Source organism: Amblyomma americanum, chromosome 8, assembly GCF_052857255.1.
Source record: "Amblyomma americanum isolate KBUSLIRL-KWMA chromosome 8, ASM5285725v1, whole genome shotgun sequence".
Lineage (NCBI taxonomy): Eukaryota > Metazoa > Arthropoda > Arachnida > Ixodida > Ixodidae > Amblyomma > Amblyomma americanum.
Window position 1 is genome coordinate 23,733,629 of NC_135504.1, and position 19,415 is coordinate 23,753,043.

The following is a 19,415-nucleotide window of genomic DNA, read 5'->3' on the forward strand; positions in this document are numbered from 1 at the left end:
CGGGCCGATCCTGGAGGCAGTGCAATACGGGGCCGACCCGTGCCAGAGTGCTTCAAGCCAAGCACTCCGCCATATTTCAAAAATATGTTTAATATCTTGGGTCCAAGGACCCGCTGCAGATAATAAATCAGGTATCAGTTGTGAGCCAACCTGTGGTTAGCATCCGTTTTGGCAGAAACGTGGTACTGGAGCAATAGGTCCACGGAGATGTGAGAGAGAGACTGCGCCATTTCCTTTCCTAAAAAACGAATTTTTAGTAGGTCAGCATTGACAATTAAGGATGCTGACTGTTGATTTTGAGAAAAGGAAAGGAGCATAACTGGCTTCCTGGGTCTGTGGACACCTCAATCGCGCTTACAGGTACATGGCAGGTTGGTGTCCACCTACAAAAAGATGCCCAACTTCCAGAGGAGCCTTTGCTGTTTGGTTTACTGGAATTGATATGAATGAGATTAAAGTGAGGTACACCAATGGAAATACAAATTTGACCTCTTGGATTTATAAGTAATGTCACCAATCAATCGCCTATAGGATATATCAGTGACATCACCAATCAACCACCTATTCAATATACTAATGACATCACCAATAAATCACCAATTGGGTTGCTATATCGATTTACTATGGGGGCCGCCATCTTGAATTCCTCAGACATGGAAAATTTCACGTGGAAGGGAGGTGGTAGCAGACCCCCAAGAAATCTAGAAACATGATGAATAAGAGCTAACTCTCTTAAAACCTGCTTTCGCACAATATTTCATGCTAAGCAATGCAAAACTGCCAGCAATTTTTTCAAACCTTGGTAACATGCTTCTAGACCACTGCTCACCTAGCGGTATTGATACTTGTGACTTTGTTGGAGAGTGCCAAAGATTATGGACCAAAAACTAGCTGCTTATGAAAACAAGCTTTTATTTTTGAAGTCAACAATCAGGCAGAGTTTCGAACAGGTACTTGGCTTCCAGCGAGGGCATTGGCAGCTAACCTTTCTTGTAGCAGGTCAACGACCTCTTGACCTTCAGGTGTGGCCAGTATTGAGCCTTCACTGATGGCTCTCTGGAGCAGTGTGTTCCAGTAGCCGCACTTCTTCAGAAACTGGTATGCACTGCACCAATTAAAAGATGCTGCTGTGACCACACTGCCATCACAAAAACAAAGCAGACAAACCTTTTCAACTCCCCACCAAGGCTTAATCACCAAGGAAGGTAATTAAGCGGAGTGATTTTCACTCAAGGAGGTGGATCCATTTATCATTCATGACGGTAAAATGCATACGAAACAAAGATATAAGTGCACAGGGTTAAGAGGAAAACAAACTACCTTGTTTAGGGGGACACTGAAGACTCCACCCAATTTTCATTCTTGGCAGGGATAGAGTTTTTGCCTCTTTGTAGCAGTGCCGACGTTTGTTCGGTAGCAAAAGACCCGTGTATTGCTGAAGAAATTAGATTTAAAAATGGAGCATTTAGGAACTACGTTATCAGTGTTTGAAACTAACCTGGGGCATGTCCTAACCTCAGAGAATTGTTAGTGAAAATGGTGGTGGTGGCAAAACTGTACTTCCGTCTTAAAGCAAAAGCTTTACTGGCCACGAACTTGCGATTCTGCTGTGGCGGTGCTCCGATTAGGCATAGAAACAGACCTTGAGCCATTGCCTAGCAGCCACTGCAGCTAGGCGGATGCCGCGCGCTCGCCGTGCCATCTGGCATGACGTCACACTGCGTGCCTCGCCGTGGAGCCGCCCTCACCAGCCCCGACCCTTACCCGCTCTTAAGCGCTTAACAGCTAACCAACGTATTCGGTGGCAGCATCTATGGGAGCCACCGAAACCCCTGCATACTCACTAAATAAATTTTAAAAAAGCTGTGTCGAGGCTGGCAATCGAACCAGGCCTTTGGCGTTTGAGGCGGAGATACTACCACTTCGCCACGACGGCTCAAGCTTTAATCATGAATAAGGATGCATCCAGTGAATGCACGGGTTTCATATATTAGCGCTTCCAATCCAGAAGTCGCCTCACTTTCGCTATGTATATCCTGGCGAAACAGACCTAGGCCATCAGCATTTTTTTTTTTGTTACCTTATCTAGCTTATCAAAACTCCACTGTCACTAGAAAGGAGTAATTTATTGACACAGACCAACTTTGATTTGTAATCCAAAAGCTAACCACTCACAGCACTGTGCTAGCATCTTAATCAGTTAACTCAGTTTTTATAAAAATCAGAAATAACGGACCTCAAAGGCCTATTCGCACTTGCAAGTCGCAGAGGCTGTGCGACCGTTTTGGCCAAAAAGCGACAGTCACAGGCCAGACACATGCTACTTGATTTGCTAGCTTTGTGACTGCAAATTGCAAATCGCTAACGAATCGGCGGAACCGCGTAGACGATTGGAAGCTTGTCCCATTTCCAGATTCTCAATGCTGGTAACAGCCAAGGTTGACAACTCCTGTTCCGGACAAGTCCAATTCGAGAAAGTGACCCTCAGATCAGCCTTGCAAGCATGAACATTGGTGCATGTGAACCGATCTCTAGTCGCAAGCAACTGCTGGTGGCATTTCCTAGTCGCAAGTGTGAATGTGCATTAACTGTCACGCAGCAAGTCGGAACCAACGGCTAGTTAGTTGAATCAAAAAGCGTGTCTCTAGTAACGTCTCCGGTGAACGAATGGTTGCGTATCCAATGTGCTTTCATCATTAATAAAACATTCAGTGAAGTAGACAAAATAAGCATTCAACTGACGTCAGACATGCCACGAACACTTACTTAAACAGGGCGTAATGGTCATTTTCTGCCTCTTTAACAAGTCGTTTCACCAGGTTCATGTCTCGGATGGTCTGAAAAAAAAAAAGTTTCGAAATGCATAGAGGTAATGGAGCTCACTGAATGTTTTATCGAGTGTCATGAAAAGTAAAAGGATTACAAAATGTTGAAGCATGCCAAAAAAATCTGCACAGCAAAGAACGTGCTCCAGTCTTACAAATAGAACCAGTTCCTTAAGATGGATAAATGGCACATATTTTTTTCTGAAAAGCATTTTAAGTGGGAAATAAAAAATGAAGTGTTCTGATGCTATGTTAGCTTTCTCGAGCCACAGGTGTCCTACAGTTGCACATTTTCAAGATGAACTGAAGGATGTGAGATGGCCGACATGACAGACAGATGCAACTGTAAGATTACGGATTTTCAGTGTATCTGATTATGGTGAATACATTCACATGCAACAAAGATTGTAAGCACATGAAAGGTACCATCTGTCAAGGGCAAATCTGCATAGGACGTTTGACACACTCACTCGGATCTTGAACCCCTCTATGATGCGGCGGAGTATGAGTGGTCCATCATCTTTGGATTTGACCATCAGAGCTGCCCAGCGCTCACAGAATGAAGAGGCCTCTGTAAAAAAAAAAAGAGAGAGAGCATGACGAATTTCAACAAAGGATGCCAACAAGTCATCAGACCAAAAACATACTTGGTGACTTGCACAAACAAAACATGCGTAAAGCAGTTCCGAGAGGGGTGCCATTCTCATGAATTCAGCTTTCATTTTTCCTGTCCAAATTATAGATATTTAACCCGTCACACAAATAACAATTTCAAATTCCAAAACATTGAACAGATCTTTTCATTTGAAAGCTTCCAAGGTGCATTTGTGTAGGCCAGTTTGAACAATGGGACACGAGATGGCATAAAGAAGTAGACAGGATTTACGCACCTGCCAGCCAGTTTGTACAATATATGATCTACCGCTATAAGAGGAAAGGTATAAATGACATCCTCTTTGCAGGATGCACATCTTGCAGCTCATTTTTGCAGCTCATTTTCTGCATTTTGCAGTTCATTTGGTGGAACATTTCATACACATTTTTTGGTCACTCAGCACAGAATCTTAATTCCCTGTCTTGCTGCAATCATCCCGAGATCATGGGTGAAACTGTGACCATACCATATGGCAAAACGGCGGTATTCTTGCTAACCCAAGCTTTTTCTGTTGTTGTAGCTTCCTTGCATTTCAGGCTCTGAGGTTTCACTTATCACTGCCAGGGTTACCGAGGCATAGCCAGTGTCGTGCCATCTTATTTGCTTCGCATTAACTCATTCCCATCTGATGTGGGCATGATTTCACAAGGCCAGACTTCAATGCCATGTTGGCAACTACCTTCCTGACAGTCTTCGAACGGCATGAATTGAAATAAGGGAGACCTTTGTTACTCTGAGACCGATAGTGTAAGCACACTTGCCCACCTTTGAAAAAGAGCTGGACGTCCAGGAATACGATTTGGTTGCCCTAAAGCAGCTCATGAGTGAAGGTGAACTGAGACACACTGTCTTGAAAACTGGCTGATGTTCTTTCTACGAACCCACACGTGACGGCTGGTTGAGCGTTCACAGAGCATGAGATAAGGTATTCGTCCGTGCACCGAAACACTGTTGTTCTAGAGTCGCCAGTCAGAGTGGTTTGAAGTTTCCTGCCGCAAGATGCAAGGTAGAGTTAGAAGTACTTTCGGTCCAATGCAGATCCCACTTTGTGCACATAGGGTTTTATTTGTTGGCTGTGTTTCTTGCTGACACCCCTGTGATTGTGGATGTGGCTTTAGCCTTAATTTTTAGACCCTTCTCAGTTCCTTCTTTTTACAGCTGTTTAGCGTGTTTCATATTGGCACCTACTGAATCTAGGTTAGCTTCACTTCTTCACTGCCTGCCTTTACTTCTGCCCTCGTTGTCATGTGCACAGCCTCTCTTCGTCAATGTTAACGTTTATATTTCCGCTTGGTCCGTCTTGCCTTCATTACTGTTGAAAGTCAGCAATGCGTCCTGACTGCTTCTCTACAACATTCATGCCCCATCAATCAAGCTGGCCTGCTCAAGTGGAATCAAGTTAACTAACCCACCAGATCCATGGCAGTCACAAAGTGTGCTTGTCTTGGTAGCTGAATATGTGCACCCTCTAGCTTATCTGCAGTCACCTTCTGAAAACATGCTGCTATTGACCACAGTAGCTTTGCGGTGCGAGAAAGTGAAAATCCTGCCAGAAATTAATTACTGTGCATTTTCAGATTCTGTGCTGTTATGCAGTATGTTAGAAAAGAAAAGGTGGTCCTTTAGTGTCTTTATCGCAGGCTCAGGTTTTCTCCAATTCCATTTAGAAAAAGGAGAAAGGCTCACTACAACTTGAGGCACACATTCACTACTCCATCCTCGGGGAGGGGTATCAGCAGTTACTTCCACCACAAACTGTGGAAGTGTCATGAACTCAATGATCAGCTGGCTCTGTGAAAGTAAGTGCTACTTCTGAATAACCACCATATTCAAAACCTAATCTGCTCATCGCCTTGGACTGAATGACCTTCGTTAACATTTGCCAGGCTAATCCCTGCATTACTAAATTACTTTTAACTTTGCCTGCATTAACTTCATCCCTTGTGGTGGTATCTGTTCAAATGTATCAGTAAAGTATTAACGAAATGGCTATCAGTTAGCCACAGCCAACCTGTGCTGACAGGCCTGAGGCTGTCGCCGTCGGAGAGGATCTCAACAGCTGCCGGAGCCTGGCATTCACTGGCCACCGCACTGTGCTCTTCTTTCTGGGTTTCGAGGCCATGAAGGTTACAGGACTCCATGAACCTGTTGAAGAAAGAAAATAAGCGTGCAGTGACCGTCAAAAAGAGTGGATTTAAGCCTGCCAGGTCAGTAAGTATAATGTGAGCTGTAGACAATCACAGTCTAGAACACACAAATGGCTACCAGTTGAGCTTGTAAATGTTGTACTGTCGGAACTTAACACTGAATCAATAACACGCATGAGGAGGAGTGACTAACTTGTAACAGCCAAATGTACTATATGAATCAGAAGTCTATGCACATAGTGGGAATAGAACATCCGCCCTTTTTCTGAAGGTGCCCACACAGCTATACTTGAACACATGTCACTATAATGTATGCACATTCAGGTAGACGCATCATTTAGTTGGCGGCAAGATGACGACTGCAACACTTCTTGCAGGCACAGAGCAATGGCTAATTGCTGAGTAAGTAATACTTGTGGAAGAAAGACAACGGACATAAACTGATGCATGAAAGGATGAATCCACATGAAGTCTGCCACTCAGTGCTGATATCGGATCTGTTCTCCGGCAACAACACTTCATCGGCTACAAGGGGGACAAAAAAAAACATATGCGTGCCACATGGTAACAAATATAATGCCATTAAGTGCTTACTGCCTCAAGTTTTAATGGCATTCACACAGTGCCACACACTCAAATTTAATGACATTAGTCTTACTGCCATTCACGACTGACTGAGTTAGCCGCAACTCATTCGCCTGAGCAATACGTACTCTTGCCCCATTTCACACGCAGAAAAGCATGTAACTTTGTCAGCAACAGCTTCCTAACCAGTAGCAAATGGTTAATTCACAACTTTCAGTCAGATGAGGCATCTCTACTGCATCTTTGATGTGAAAGGCACCATTTTTATCAGCACTTTTGATTAATACTTTTGGCTTGTGTCCTGACATGCAAGTTTATGGTGACTTTTTCGACCTGTCAAGCAAGAACAGTGGCATTTTCTGCAAAATAATTTTTGTCTTAGATTTGAATGAGTTTGCCGAGATATTATGCTCATTAGCACTGTCCGGGTGAAATTTTTGACTGTCTGGCAGGTGCTATTGTCATTATGACTTTTGTATAATGACATTAAATATAGACATGTAGCGACAACCCCAAAAATAATGACATGAACAAACTTAAGGATTTAAGCATTTATTGCCATTTTTTGTGCACATGTCGCAGAGGTATAAATCATAGCCAACAGCTGCTTATTCTTTGGTTAGCATTTTTTTCTTTTACTTTTAGTCTTTGCAATGGCTTCAGACTGTTAGCTAAGAGGCAAAGCTATCGTACAGGTACTTTTCATATATCTTGATTTGTTACCATAGTAGAATATAACCAGTTGATAAAAATTGGCCATGGTCCATGGCATCATGCATTACTCTGCTGAAAATCACAACAGTAAACGAGATCAGATTTTGATGTTTTACTATCACAAACAAACCACAGGCATCACACATCAGCTTATGACTTTGTCTTGTGGTTAGCTTTTTCTTTAGGCAACAAAAAAAAAGGAAAAGGAATTCTGTGTAGCGGTCACTGCAGACCTAAGTTGTACCCAATTATATGTTTGACCTTGTTAGTACACTATCAGCTCTCCAAATACAAACGTTTTTATGCCATTCGTCACTGCAAGTTATAGGTCCCTCAAGATGGCCAAAATTTTGAAGTATGCTTAACACAGAAAAAATGCGGTACGTTAATCAGTCTGAGTTCATTTCAATGGTCCCTAGAAAGCAAGTCCAGAGGCTTAGCAATGTACACTTTGTATTTGTCACAAAGAAAGGGCTGAGATTGACTTGCAGCTTACTCAAGCTGCACACCGAAACACAAAACCTCAACTACGCGAGAGCAGAAGCAGTGCATGCTCACTTTTCAATGTCGCTCTTCGCCCGAGAGTTTTCAGTAGTGACCTTCACTGGGGACTCGCTCAAGGCCTGCGAAAACAATGGCCGCTATTATGTCACAACCCTCACAGATTTTTTTCCAGCTAACAGGAAATAGCATGGCAGTTCCAGTGAGCCAGCAAAAACCACCACCTTTCAAGCCACTTAGTTTCAGCCGCTAGCTTGAATGATAGGCATAGGTAATTTACAAAGAATTCTGGAACACTTCAGAATACACCATTCTGGCTGCATCTAGCTTTGCCTGCTTGGCCATTCTCTTCATATCGCAGGGGTAGTGAAGCACAACTTACGGATGCACAGTTAAAAGGCTGAGGACTAGAGTAAATGACATTAGTCAGGTCATCAGTAACACGGAAGTGCCAGAATATGTATCAGGCCCACAGAAATTTGTGAATTCCAAGCTATGTGCTCAGAAGTCCAAGCTCTGAATGGCGTCCAAAATCTTTAGTCATTAAAGGGACACTAAGAATAAATTGAACATGGCCTGTATCGATAGAGTGCCTTATCCTAATCTCAAAGAGACCACTCTCACCAAAAGCGGAGGTTTTATAGGCAAGAAAAGACCAAAAAGCAATGCGCGGCTGCCGTCATCATCCTCCAACTGTGCAGGTCAAATTCATCCGCTAACACCGATTTATCCGCAGATCCATGAGGCCATGCTACACAGGCCTTCACTTCAAAAAGGTGCCAACCTGTCCTGTTCGGTTAGGATGTCCAAAGTTTTAATCGGTTGGCGGAAAGATTTTAAATCGAATTTTTTCGGCGATAAAGGCATCTTTTGATGCCGGAAAAATGACAATATTGGCAGCAACAGCAAGAGAATCACTTTTTACTCAGGACACTAACTGGACGTAGTTGCCCTCAGTGTCCCTTTAAGGTGGCTCAATGGCTATCATGTCCAGCCGCTGAGCTTAAGTTGGCAGGTTCAATTCCCTGCTACAACAGCCCCATTTTGATGGTGGCAAAGCTGTAGCGCCTGGATGTAGTAAACATTTGTTAACTTCTCGGCTATCCCAGAGGCATTCTAAGTCCACTCTGCAGCACATCAAACAAGTCTCAAGAACATACCGCTTGCAGCAGTACAGCGATGTTTTCAGAGAGAGCCTCAATGCAACGGCTCATGTACAGGACACAGATGTAGTGCCACTCTTCCAGAGAGCTGGTCAGCGTCGACTTGAAGTCAATTTCCTGAGTGGTAAAAGAAAATGCATCATCATCACCGTTGGCCATATTGAGCTGAGACTGCAAGCAGTAATAAGGTCTTAGTGTCCTCCTACTACGCCTGTCGCGCATCATCTCCAGCTTTAATATTTCAGTAAATTTCCAAACCTCGTTGCATCATCAGACTTTCTGCCATTACCGAACTCAATTTCCTTCCCTTGGCATCTAGTCCAGCACGCAAATGCATGCCTGGTTATTGGCTCTGTGCATTATTAATTTACTCTTCATTATTTCAGCCATAATACCTCCGACTCGAGTTTATCATGTAATAAACGCTGCTCTGTTTCTCTCTCAATGTTATCGCTGTCATTTTCCTTTTTACATTTCGACTAAACTGCATGTTACAGTCATTTGTGAGCCAAGTCAAAGCACAAACCCTTTTCACAATAATGGCGTTCCAACCAGAAAATCGCATAACGAACACTGCTGGATAGCAACAACAGGCAACAAAGAGACGAAAGGTCCTTCATTGAAAAAGGACGGGGACAGGACAGCTATAGCGGTATTCCATAACAGCGCGACAGACGGGACAGAGAAGAGAGGACACAACACAGAGCTCTGTGATAGCAAAGAACCGCGACTCGCTGGCTAGAGAAATAATGGAAGCCCACCTGATAGCTAGGACCTCAGACCAATGTATCAGTGCTCCCTCTGTAGCACTGTCAGATAAGGAAAACCGTTACCTTGATTGTGAATGCTAACTTGTGCCTGCCGTAGCGGTGATATCTCGCACGTATGACCCTTACCTGTTGACACGTGCCTGATGTACTGGCGTTTTTGAATGTCACGCAAGTCAAGCGTGCTTGTTTCCTTCCCGGCCACCAGGGCAGTATTTATACTGGCTGGCGGCCAATAAACGTTTTAGTCGTGAGTCAGTGCTCTGTGTTGTGTCCTCTCTTCTCTGTCCCGTCTGTCGCGCTGTTATGGATTACCGTGAGCACCAACTCGCCAAACAAATGGTATAGCGGTATTGCTGCACCCTTTTTCCATACACGAGTCACAGCCAATCCAGCTACGTTAACAGATATCCGTTCTGGCTAGATCAATTTAAAGGCAGGTCTAGTCGCTTACAGAGCATTTCATGCTCTAAGAGGAGACCATTTTCCGCCAGTTGACGTGTGGCAAGTTATTAAACAAAATAAACTCAAAGACTGATGCATGGGAAGGGCAGGACAGAACCAGTTGTCACCTAAGGTTGTTAAAACGTTTGAAAACACCAAACTCAAACGTCAATGAGCATATGCACAGACTTGCCCATTTGGGTGCTGGACCTTTAAAAATTCCCCTATGCTAACTACTGACCTATTTCAGGGCAAGCATTGCTCACTAAGCAAAAAAATTTGGGTTTATGTTATTTGATAAGTAATTCAACGTCGGCACTTGCCTGGATTTTCTGTAATGAATGAAAAACTGGTGTCGTCTACAAGTACAGTTATCGAAAAGGCTGGCTGAGAAGCCAAAACTAGAGTGACTCTAGCCGAAACAGGCTGCACCCCCTGCCAGCTGCAGAAACAAGAAACGGTTTGGCTCGACAAGGAGGGCTAAGCTGTGCAGCCCCATGAAGACGTCTATTCGTCTGCCCATTTAAATTAACATCAAAAGGAAGAGCCATCATCTCTCTAATTAAAACACCGTGAAAATGCCAAGGTAACCTTCAAAACAAATGTGCAATGCAACTCGCCCACCCACAAAGCCGGGCTGTCGGTCATTTCTTTCTTCAGCACGTAGAGTAACCTCTCGGATCAGCTGCTTAGCTCGTACCCGCAAAAGTTCACTCAATGTACCGATGTTTAACTACATCTCAAAGAACGAAGGCCATTTTCAGTGATTTACTCCCAATAAGGCTGTTAGCGCACCGGAATTTTTTTTAACCGGAAGATAAATATGGAACACTCTACACATTGGAGAAGTGCAAAAAACATACCAGCGACCGACAGTGAATAAGCAAGCTCAACAAAAAACCCAACACACAATTCTTTGGCAGGCAGCTGAACAGGAAAAACACGACAATAACTATAGCCTTACCACCTAATAATACAAAACCATAATGCAGTCAGGAAGTGCACGAACCATCTTTCTGATTATCTATCGACTTGGGTAACTGCAGTGCTCAATGAAGGCTTTTTTGTTGGAGAAGGTGTACAAGCATGGATATATGATTAAAGAGAGGAGACTCCTTCTTGAAAAGAAAAGAATGCATTAAACAAAGAGTAATTACGAACAAAAAGAATGGAGCAACACTTCATAAAGAACTGCGCTATTCACCTCTATTATTAAGCTTTTTCTACTGTTTGTCAATGCCAATTATTCGCACAGCTGTGTCACATGGAAAGTTATTAGTCCTTTGTCAGTTCCTATTCTTGGTTTTAAAAATTTATTACTTCAAGCTTTGTTCTTATTCTGTATTCCTTTTCTCTGGCTTTTGTTTCCTTTCCTACAATGCCTCACAACAGCTGACTACGTCATAAAGGAATGGTAATTAAAAGAACATGCTGAAACAACGCACCGAGTCGGTGAGTAGTGGAAGCAGCGATTTTCCAAAGCGCTCCAGGTCCGTGCAGTACCTGGTACAATACCGTTAAGGAAAGAGCACTCAGTAAAGGCCCATTTACACTTGCGAGTTGCGAACAAAGCACGACTGGAGGGCCGGCTGCAACCAGGGAGCGACTCGACAGTACTGATGTTCACATTTGCAAGGGAAATCTACGGGTCCCTTTCCCGAGTTGGTCTAGTTCGGGACGAAAGTTATCGATCTTGACTGTGGCCGGCAATGAGGAGCTGGATGTGGAACAAGCTCCCTTCACTTCAGCGCATTGTTGTTTGGTTAGTGGTTTGCGACTCGCATGCGACTATAGCGTTTTGACCAATGTGTTCACTTGCAACTGTCCTTTTCCAATTAGAATGATCACACAACCTCTGAGAATCACAGGTGCGAATGGGCCTTAAGACTGATCAGCGAGTCCGAGCTTTCACTCTGCAGGAGCAACGTCTCCATCATCAGCAGACGCGCTGAAAAGAAGACGAAGCAGCGACGTCGGCCATCAGCTCGGCGTTCGTGCAAGCCACTCGAACAAAGAGTGACATTTTCAGGCACAGTGGTCGGTTGTGCAAAACGTCTGCATTTTCCGCCTCGCAACCTTGAGACAACTAATACACCCCATTTCGTTATGGTTTCGAATTCCTGCATTAGTTCACGCGAACACAATGCCCTATGTACACAGCCCACTGACTGACATCTGCTTCCCTCACCTGGCATTCCCTGTCTGCCTTGCTGTGTTTGCATCATTTTTATGTTTCCCCAAATTGTGACTTGGCATGTTTGCCTCGAGGCAAGACTTGTGTTTCTATTTTTAAGAGTTATTCATCTTCCAAATTTTTTGTGAGCGTTTTGCTCCTTTTAATTTATCTTAAATTGGCTGTAAGCCTGGCAAAGCTCTATTGGTCTGGGCTCTCTAACTTTTTTTTTTTATCCTTTCTGAGGACTGTTTAAAGGTTTAAAGGAGAAATAGTTGAGAAAATGCCACTCAATCTGGTTGAAGGACACTTCGTACTGATTGAATATGCTTCAAGGGAGTGCTTTGTAACCGGTTAATCTACTGCAGTATTTACTTGCATAATGAAGATGCTCGCATAATGAACACACCCGCTACTTTCGCTGTCAGGTAGTACACTTAATTTTCCTCACATAATGAACACACCCTTCCACTTAACAGGGTTTGCTGATGATGATAGTGAATTCTGCTTAATGATTAATTATAATGTCAAATTTTAAAACTACAAACTGCACACTATGAACAAACAGCCAATAAGAATGTTCTGTGAGGAATCCGACAACCAATAGAAATTATGCTCAGTCACAAAGGGTTTCTTTCTTTCATCTGCCAAATTAAGGACTGTACCAACCTGTATCTGTTGGACTTCGTGCTGTATGCTCTGAGTTGTATTGGAGTGAAATTTAGTGTTCTCTCTAGACAGCATTGTGAGCCGTTACTGGAGTTATACAAGTGGGTTTGAGATAGAATTTGATAACTATGCTCTCGAGCATGGAAACAGTGCTGAAGAGTGCAATTCTATTTAGGATATCAGTCGTACCTAGCCGAGTATTCAATCAACCAGCCTACTACTTGTCTCATTTTTTCAAATTTCACAATTCAAATTTTTTTCAGAATATTTTACCCTGCATAAGGAACGCACCCTCAAATTTCCAAAGTTTATGGGAAAAGAAGTGTGCTCATTACGTGAGTACATACGGTAGATAGGAATGATAAATTAGATTTTCATGTTTAATATCATGTGATATTTTAAACATTACCCTGTAGACTGAACACATACAATAATTAAAGATAATAAGATGTACTTCTTGATCAATGTCATGTCTTGCATTTATATAACTTACAAATGGCTTAAATTTTTATGCAAGGTCTACACCTGTAGTTGGGCGACATTATTGAAGACTTGATGATTACAGCTGTACTTTCCATTATATGCAAGCAGTTGTATGTGCCGTGTCTCCCTTCGTGTCCGTGTCTTAGTGCGCGCTGTTCTGGTTATAATGAGTTACCAACTCGCCCAAGCATCTGTTTTAAAAAATTCTTCCAGTTCCTTGAACAAAGCTCATAACAATCACGGCTTTTCTGTCTTTGGTAAAAGTATGTTAAGCAGCACCGTAGCTTGTTGCCTTCAACAGATATGTTGTTTGGGGCGTCTGAAAGAAAGATTGACAGAACTGACTGCAGCTAACAAGTGCATGGTGCTAGGTAAGTAGTTGCGGCAAATAGGTCCTGCACTTCTTTTTTGCTCTCAAGGGCCAGATTGAAAAGATAACATTTAGAGACTCCAGCAAGCTGCTGCACAATGAGAACTGAACACCGTCAAATCTCTCAAGACGTCATTAAAATCACGACTCCTCTAGAAGAAACACTGAAGACAAATTGATGTTGGCCTGTGATGATAGATTACCGCATTCTTACGACAAAGATATTACTTGTACCGATTACAACCTAGAAAAAGCCAGAAAATGAAATATAGGTGGCACCATTACTGGTCATTTTTGTACGTAAAAAGCGGTGTGTCGATATAGTGTTTAGGGCACAGATCACCGAGGCTAGGCTAACCCATCGTTCTCTTCCACACGTTAATCACGCAGCCATTTTTGGTGTAGACGTTATGAGTTTGAATCAAGTGCCAGGAAAATTCTTAAATGCAATTTCCTCACTAATAAATCCATTGTCTGCTGTCCAACAACCATTGACATGCCCAGAAAGAGCCACAAAATTGATTTTTACTGGCAACAGAAACTGGACGCAATTATCCGCAGTGTCTGCCTCTATAAGACCCTAGTGGACTCGTAAGAGTCAGCCTGTCGTGTGTTTCCTGGTGCCCTGTGTCCGGTTTAAGGCAAATAATGCTCACCTAAAGCATTTTTCTGGTTTTCCGCAGATTGTTGCATGCACACGAAATGACGATATTGGTACCATTTTGGGAAGAAAAGTGCCCATTCGGGGGTTAAAGGCGACATTTTTGAGAATTCAGCAGCTCAAAAACTTTGTGCCTCCAGATAAGATATCATCACCACCATCCTGAAAGTGCCCATTGCAGGACGAAAACCTCCTTCCTTACCTCTCCAATTAACACTGTTCTGTGTCAGCTGCGGCCACCTTATCCCTGCATACTGTATGCAAAGGATACAAATCTAAGGTCCCATCGTCAGGAGCGATGAAGCACAGGACATACGCCTGATGCTCTTTCTTCTCTGGATCAGAAGATTCCTTCTTGAAGGCCTGGTGGAAACACATTGCTGTGACAGTAGTCTTTTCGCCCAACCTGCAGTGTGATGCACCTCGTACATGAGTGAACACAATAGTGCAAGAAACAATCATTTAATCATGTATTACACAAACTAAAATTATCTTGTGCTACAATATCAGCATAAAGTATAATATCATAAACAGAAAGAGGAGCACAATACTGTGAAAACGAATTTTAGGCTCACAAACTACAATCCAACCACTAGCTTCATTAGCTATGATGGCAGGTGCTGTTTCATCTGAGGCTAGCACTACAGAGCAAGTTATTATGCACGATGAGCACTTGTGTGCAAAGAGCCATCCTATGCATCTTTTTATTGCATCTATGCAGAAAAACTGGTTGCAAGGCTAGATATGAACTCTGACACTAGAAGAGTCTGTGTAGTTAACACCTGTGCGCTAAATCCACGGTTAGAATAAGTTCAAATCTCAAGGTCAAGGAACCTGGCCCAGTGCTTCTGTCTGCAACAGGGCAGTCTATTTATATCGTTGCACTGTTACCATTGAGAGTAATGAATCAGTCAGCTTGGGTTTGCACTATATGCTTGGTATGTTTGATAAGGTTGTTTGTCACAAGCAGTAATTAAGGGAATGTGAAGCATAAAAAAGCGCTTACGTTATTTCTATGGCATCCACATTTCCCCTTGTGTCTTGCAGGTCTCGGGCAACTTTCTTGATCACAAAACAGCGAAGATCCGTCTCAGCCACAGCACCGAGGTCGGTAGCAAGTAGTGACAGACTGAAAGCAAAAATGAAGCCATATGAAAGTTGCAAGGAATGGGTTAACGATAGCAGCTAGTGCTTTATTATGTGCCTGGGGTTAAGAAGGGTTCAGCAATAGTAGGCGTTTTTGATCTATAGGCTCAAATGATTTTGTGTTGCTGGTTGGGTTCGGGGGGATTATGCGGTGTATCACGTGCTGAAGTTTGGTGTGTATGAGTGTGTATATATCTATAGATATATATCCACGTCTTATTCGACAGAGATGAGCCATGTGGATATATACATACACGTCTCATTTCTGTCGAATAAACAGTAGGTAATGAGCGCATGTGTAGTTCCCTTTCTTATGCCGTCGGCGTTGAGCAGCGGTTCTCTAGCAACATGCACCATCTCGCCCAGCAATCCATTATTCTGGATTACTGTCGTTTTAAGGGAGGATGGACCTCGTGTAGCGGCAAACACATAACTGAACAGTCGACTAACACTGGCTGTTTTCTTCTTTACTTGTCAGTGACGTAGGGATTTTCACTCGCCACGTGACTATGCAGGCATGTTACATGGACGATAACGTTCACTGTATATAGCAGTGGTTGTATTACTTGCTTCCTAAATGCTGAAGCAACGGCTGGCTTGCCGCGAACTACAGGACCCTTCGAGTACTATCGTGGCCTGATATTGCAAGCTAAGACGAAGCCATTTTCAAGTAATAAGAACAGAAATTAACCCACCTCTCCTTCGTTTGAGATCTCGGTGGTTTCGGCGGTGGTGGCTTTTGGGACGCTTCATCAGTCGAGGTTTCGGTTTCGGACTGCTGCTGGGTTTTGGGGCTGATTGTTCATGGGCAGCAAAAGGAATGTCGTTGTCAGCCAAACGCCAGTGACTCTAAACATCACAAGACAGCACCCTTCGCCTTTGGAGAGCAGCGAATGTTTTTTTTAAGAGATGAATGTAACGTGTGGTCAACCTTGGGTTGGACGGCTTACCTGTTGGTGTAAAGGTACACGGCATAAAACGTTCCCCGAAGCACAGACGCCGACGACTGATTAGACTGCGTGCTGGCTGAAGAATCGTATCCCGTGCTGTCCATGGTTAATTCGGTATTGTGGCTCTGCCGCAGATGTCGTTCATGTAGTCGCGACAAGTCGCTGTTCGCGGCATCAATCACATAACCACCTGCGAGCAGCCATGTTTGAATGTCGCTTTCATACTTTCTTTGATTTCGCTCAGTTTCGCTTTTCATTTATTCAACTAAAATCAAAATCTTAGCACATTTTAATTTTTGAAAGCCATTAATAATTAGTTCATAACTGTTTTATTATTGGTCATAGACATTGTCACAAATAATCTTCTCAGAAACATCATGTAAAGCTTAATTGTGCATAAAGTTGAAAATAAATAAAACATACGACCACTTAATTAGCTCCGCCTTTATATTTAAAGTGTACTCGTAATTTTTAAATAAAAAAATGAAAAGCGAAAGTAACAGTTGTTAAAAACCCAGACGACCCTTCATAGTACGGCATCAATCCAATCCAATCGCAGTCGTTGGTCTAGTAACTTGTTGGGACCGTTGGTATCACTGTAACAGCTGATTGTTGTGGCCGTTCAACTCGTTTAATTAACTGGCTGCTGCCGATGGTGTCGTTGATCATCACCAACATTTGATCATTATAGTCCTAATGTCATCTTGTTAGAGAAAGGATGGCCGCACGTTCAGCGGGTGAAGACATTCGCAAAGTTTTGTTCAAGGAGAAGCCTCAGTATGTCGTCAACCCCGTCGGTAAGGCTCATTTAATTATCCCATTAATTATTACTGTCTTGTCAGGTTAGGGTCGTGACCCTCTTCTTGTTCCGCATAGGGATCAAGACTTCCGACCACACGTCACCAAAGGCAAGCATAAAATTCGAACACGACGTCGAGGTCAGCCAGATTTCTCTTGAGAAAGGTAAGGTAAATTACTTGTTTTGCTTTCGCATGTGTTGCGTTCGTGTCGTCAACTATGCGCACAGCGGCAGATAGTATGCGACGGAGTGTGCAGCTGAGCGGTGTGAGATGCGTTTTTTTTTTTTTTTCGAGAACTGTGGGAGGCGAGTGGTTGGAGAAACTGTCAGGATTCATCTTGTTTCAAAACAGCATAGACACAAACGATGATCTGAATAAATTTGGTTAGTTGAAAGAAAGTATTCTTTATTTCATATGCAAAGACATAATATCCGGCGCTATGGCACGTGACCTCAGTGACCAGTTGCCTATATACAAAGACACGTTTTTATGTGCCGGATTTTAAAAAATTGCTGCTCGCAAAATTTTGGCCTAATCGAGAGCAAACACCGCTCACAAGGTAAAATATTATTGCATAAGTTGCTTGAGATCTAAATAAACATCGGTACTTGGCTGTATTTCGTGGAATTAGCGAGAAACTGTTCTCGACTACGAGTACAGTTTTTGCAGACGCGAGCAAAGCAGCCGGTCTCACAGGCTGCGCCATCTGCCGGACGGGGAGGCATACGGCGCGCTTCTCGCATCCACAAAGCCTAGACATCGTTTGCCTCTCCGTCCGGCAGATGGCGCAGCCTGTGAGGCCGGCTGCTTGGCTCGCGTCTGCAAAAACTGCACTCGACCGTAGCCGAGAACAGTTTCTCGCCAATTCCATCAAATACAGGCAGGTACCGATGTTTATTTATATCTCAAACAACTTAGGCCATAATAATCTACCTTGTGCGCGCTGTTTGCTCTCTATTAGGCCAGAATTTTGCGCACAGCAGTTTTTTAATTCCGGCACATAAAAACGGAAGACCCTGTATAAAAGCACAACATATTAAATTAAAGGAACTTGGTCTCCCCTGTTTCTGCAAAGAATCCCATCAGGGAACTTGGATTTCTTCGACGCATACTAGCTATGTCCTGGTCAGACGTTTCTGCGCCTAATGATGAAAATATGGCATTTTATGCTTTTTTTGGGGGGAAAGTTTATGGAGATATGAAATTGTTTTCCATTCCCACTTGACTCTGCACTCTGGAAGTTCGGAAGCCTAGGATTAGTGCAGATTTATCAAACTTTGGTTTCGTGAGGCACGACAGAAATGGCAGCATAACTGCTTATACGTCTTTTGTTGTCATGCCAGCTTTTGAAGCAGGCTGGTTCAAGAGTTGTAGTTAATTAAAACTACATATCAGTGCTTATATTGCAGGTTCTTTTGTGCCTCATGTGACCTAACTGTAAACTACATGTCGTAGCCATCATTCGGTTGATGAAACGGACTCAGCATGAGATAAAAATTTAATTATAAATTATTTAGCGGTCATAGGTGAATACCACGGGGTGTTCCAGGTATTCTAATCTCTAATGCATCATTCGAAAGAAGAAAACTCAACTAAAATTAGGTGTCAGTACTTCTTTAAAATTTGTTGCCGATGTCATAGCTTGTCTACTTCCCCATTTTTTTTTAACCTCTATCTAAAAGGGCCTCTGAAACCCCTTATGAGGAGAGTACATAAACTTGCTGAGGCACTAGATTCTGTAGTCATGAGCACCTGAGCGAAATAATACATTTTTGCACGCAGCGGGGAACCCACAATTGTGCATGAAAGTGTGCGCGTCTTTTCTGGTTACTTGTTCTTGCTCGCGCCTTCCTCTGTTACGGGCTGCTGCGTAATTCGGTTCAGAGATGGTTGTTGTTAGATTCTTTTAGGTGTCATGAAGCTGCCGCGGTAGCAACTAGTCAGCCACTTCAGCGGGTCAAAATGTGCCAACCTCCCCCCTGGGGAATTTCCACGTACTTCGGCAGACAGCAGAGGAGCGCAGACCTTTTAGCATGCAAAAAGTGACAATAGGAGAGGTGATTCCGCACCAGGATTGCTGGGTTGTATTCAGCTCACATGAGGACTATCTCAAAAACGATAGCCTAAATATGTAGATGCATGCAGGCACTTGGGACCCGACAAGCAGTCAAATATCACTCAATGAAAACATATAACAGCAATGCGATGCGAAGTGTCCGGAGTGCTTTTCTTCCTCAAAGACTACTGTGAAATTAGTTGTCACCTCTAAGTGGCACATTATTTTCTGTAGCCAATCAATGGTCAGTACTGGGAGAGTTTGAGCATGGAAATTGTTCTGGCGATCTGTAGAATAAGCGCTGCC

General features: G+C 43.2%; 1 protein-coding gene across 1 annotated transcript; it reads right to left on the bottom strand.

The window, feature by feature from the left end:
• Positions 1-898: 898 nt before the first annotated feature.
• On the bottom strand, positions 899-16,479 carry LOC144101122 (protein Njmu-R1-like). Its single transcript, XM_077634157.1, has 11 exons — positions 16,254-16,479; positions 15,999-16,097; positions 15,164-15,286; positions 14,429-14,563; positions 11,247-11,304; positions 8,588-8,707; positions 7,485-7,549; positions 5,492-5,625; positions 3,296-3,396; positions 2,767-2,837; positions 899-1,105 (listed from the first exon to the last, which is right to left on the bottom strand). Exons 1-11 carry the CDS (start codon positions 16,355-16,357, stop codon positions 931-933), a joined length of 1,185 nt encoding a protein of 394 aa, XP_077490283.1. The 5' UTR covers positions 16,358-16,479; the 3' UTR covers positions 899-930.
• Between the last annotated feature and the right edge of the window lie 2,936 nt (positions 16,480-19,415).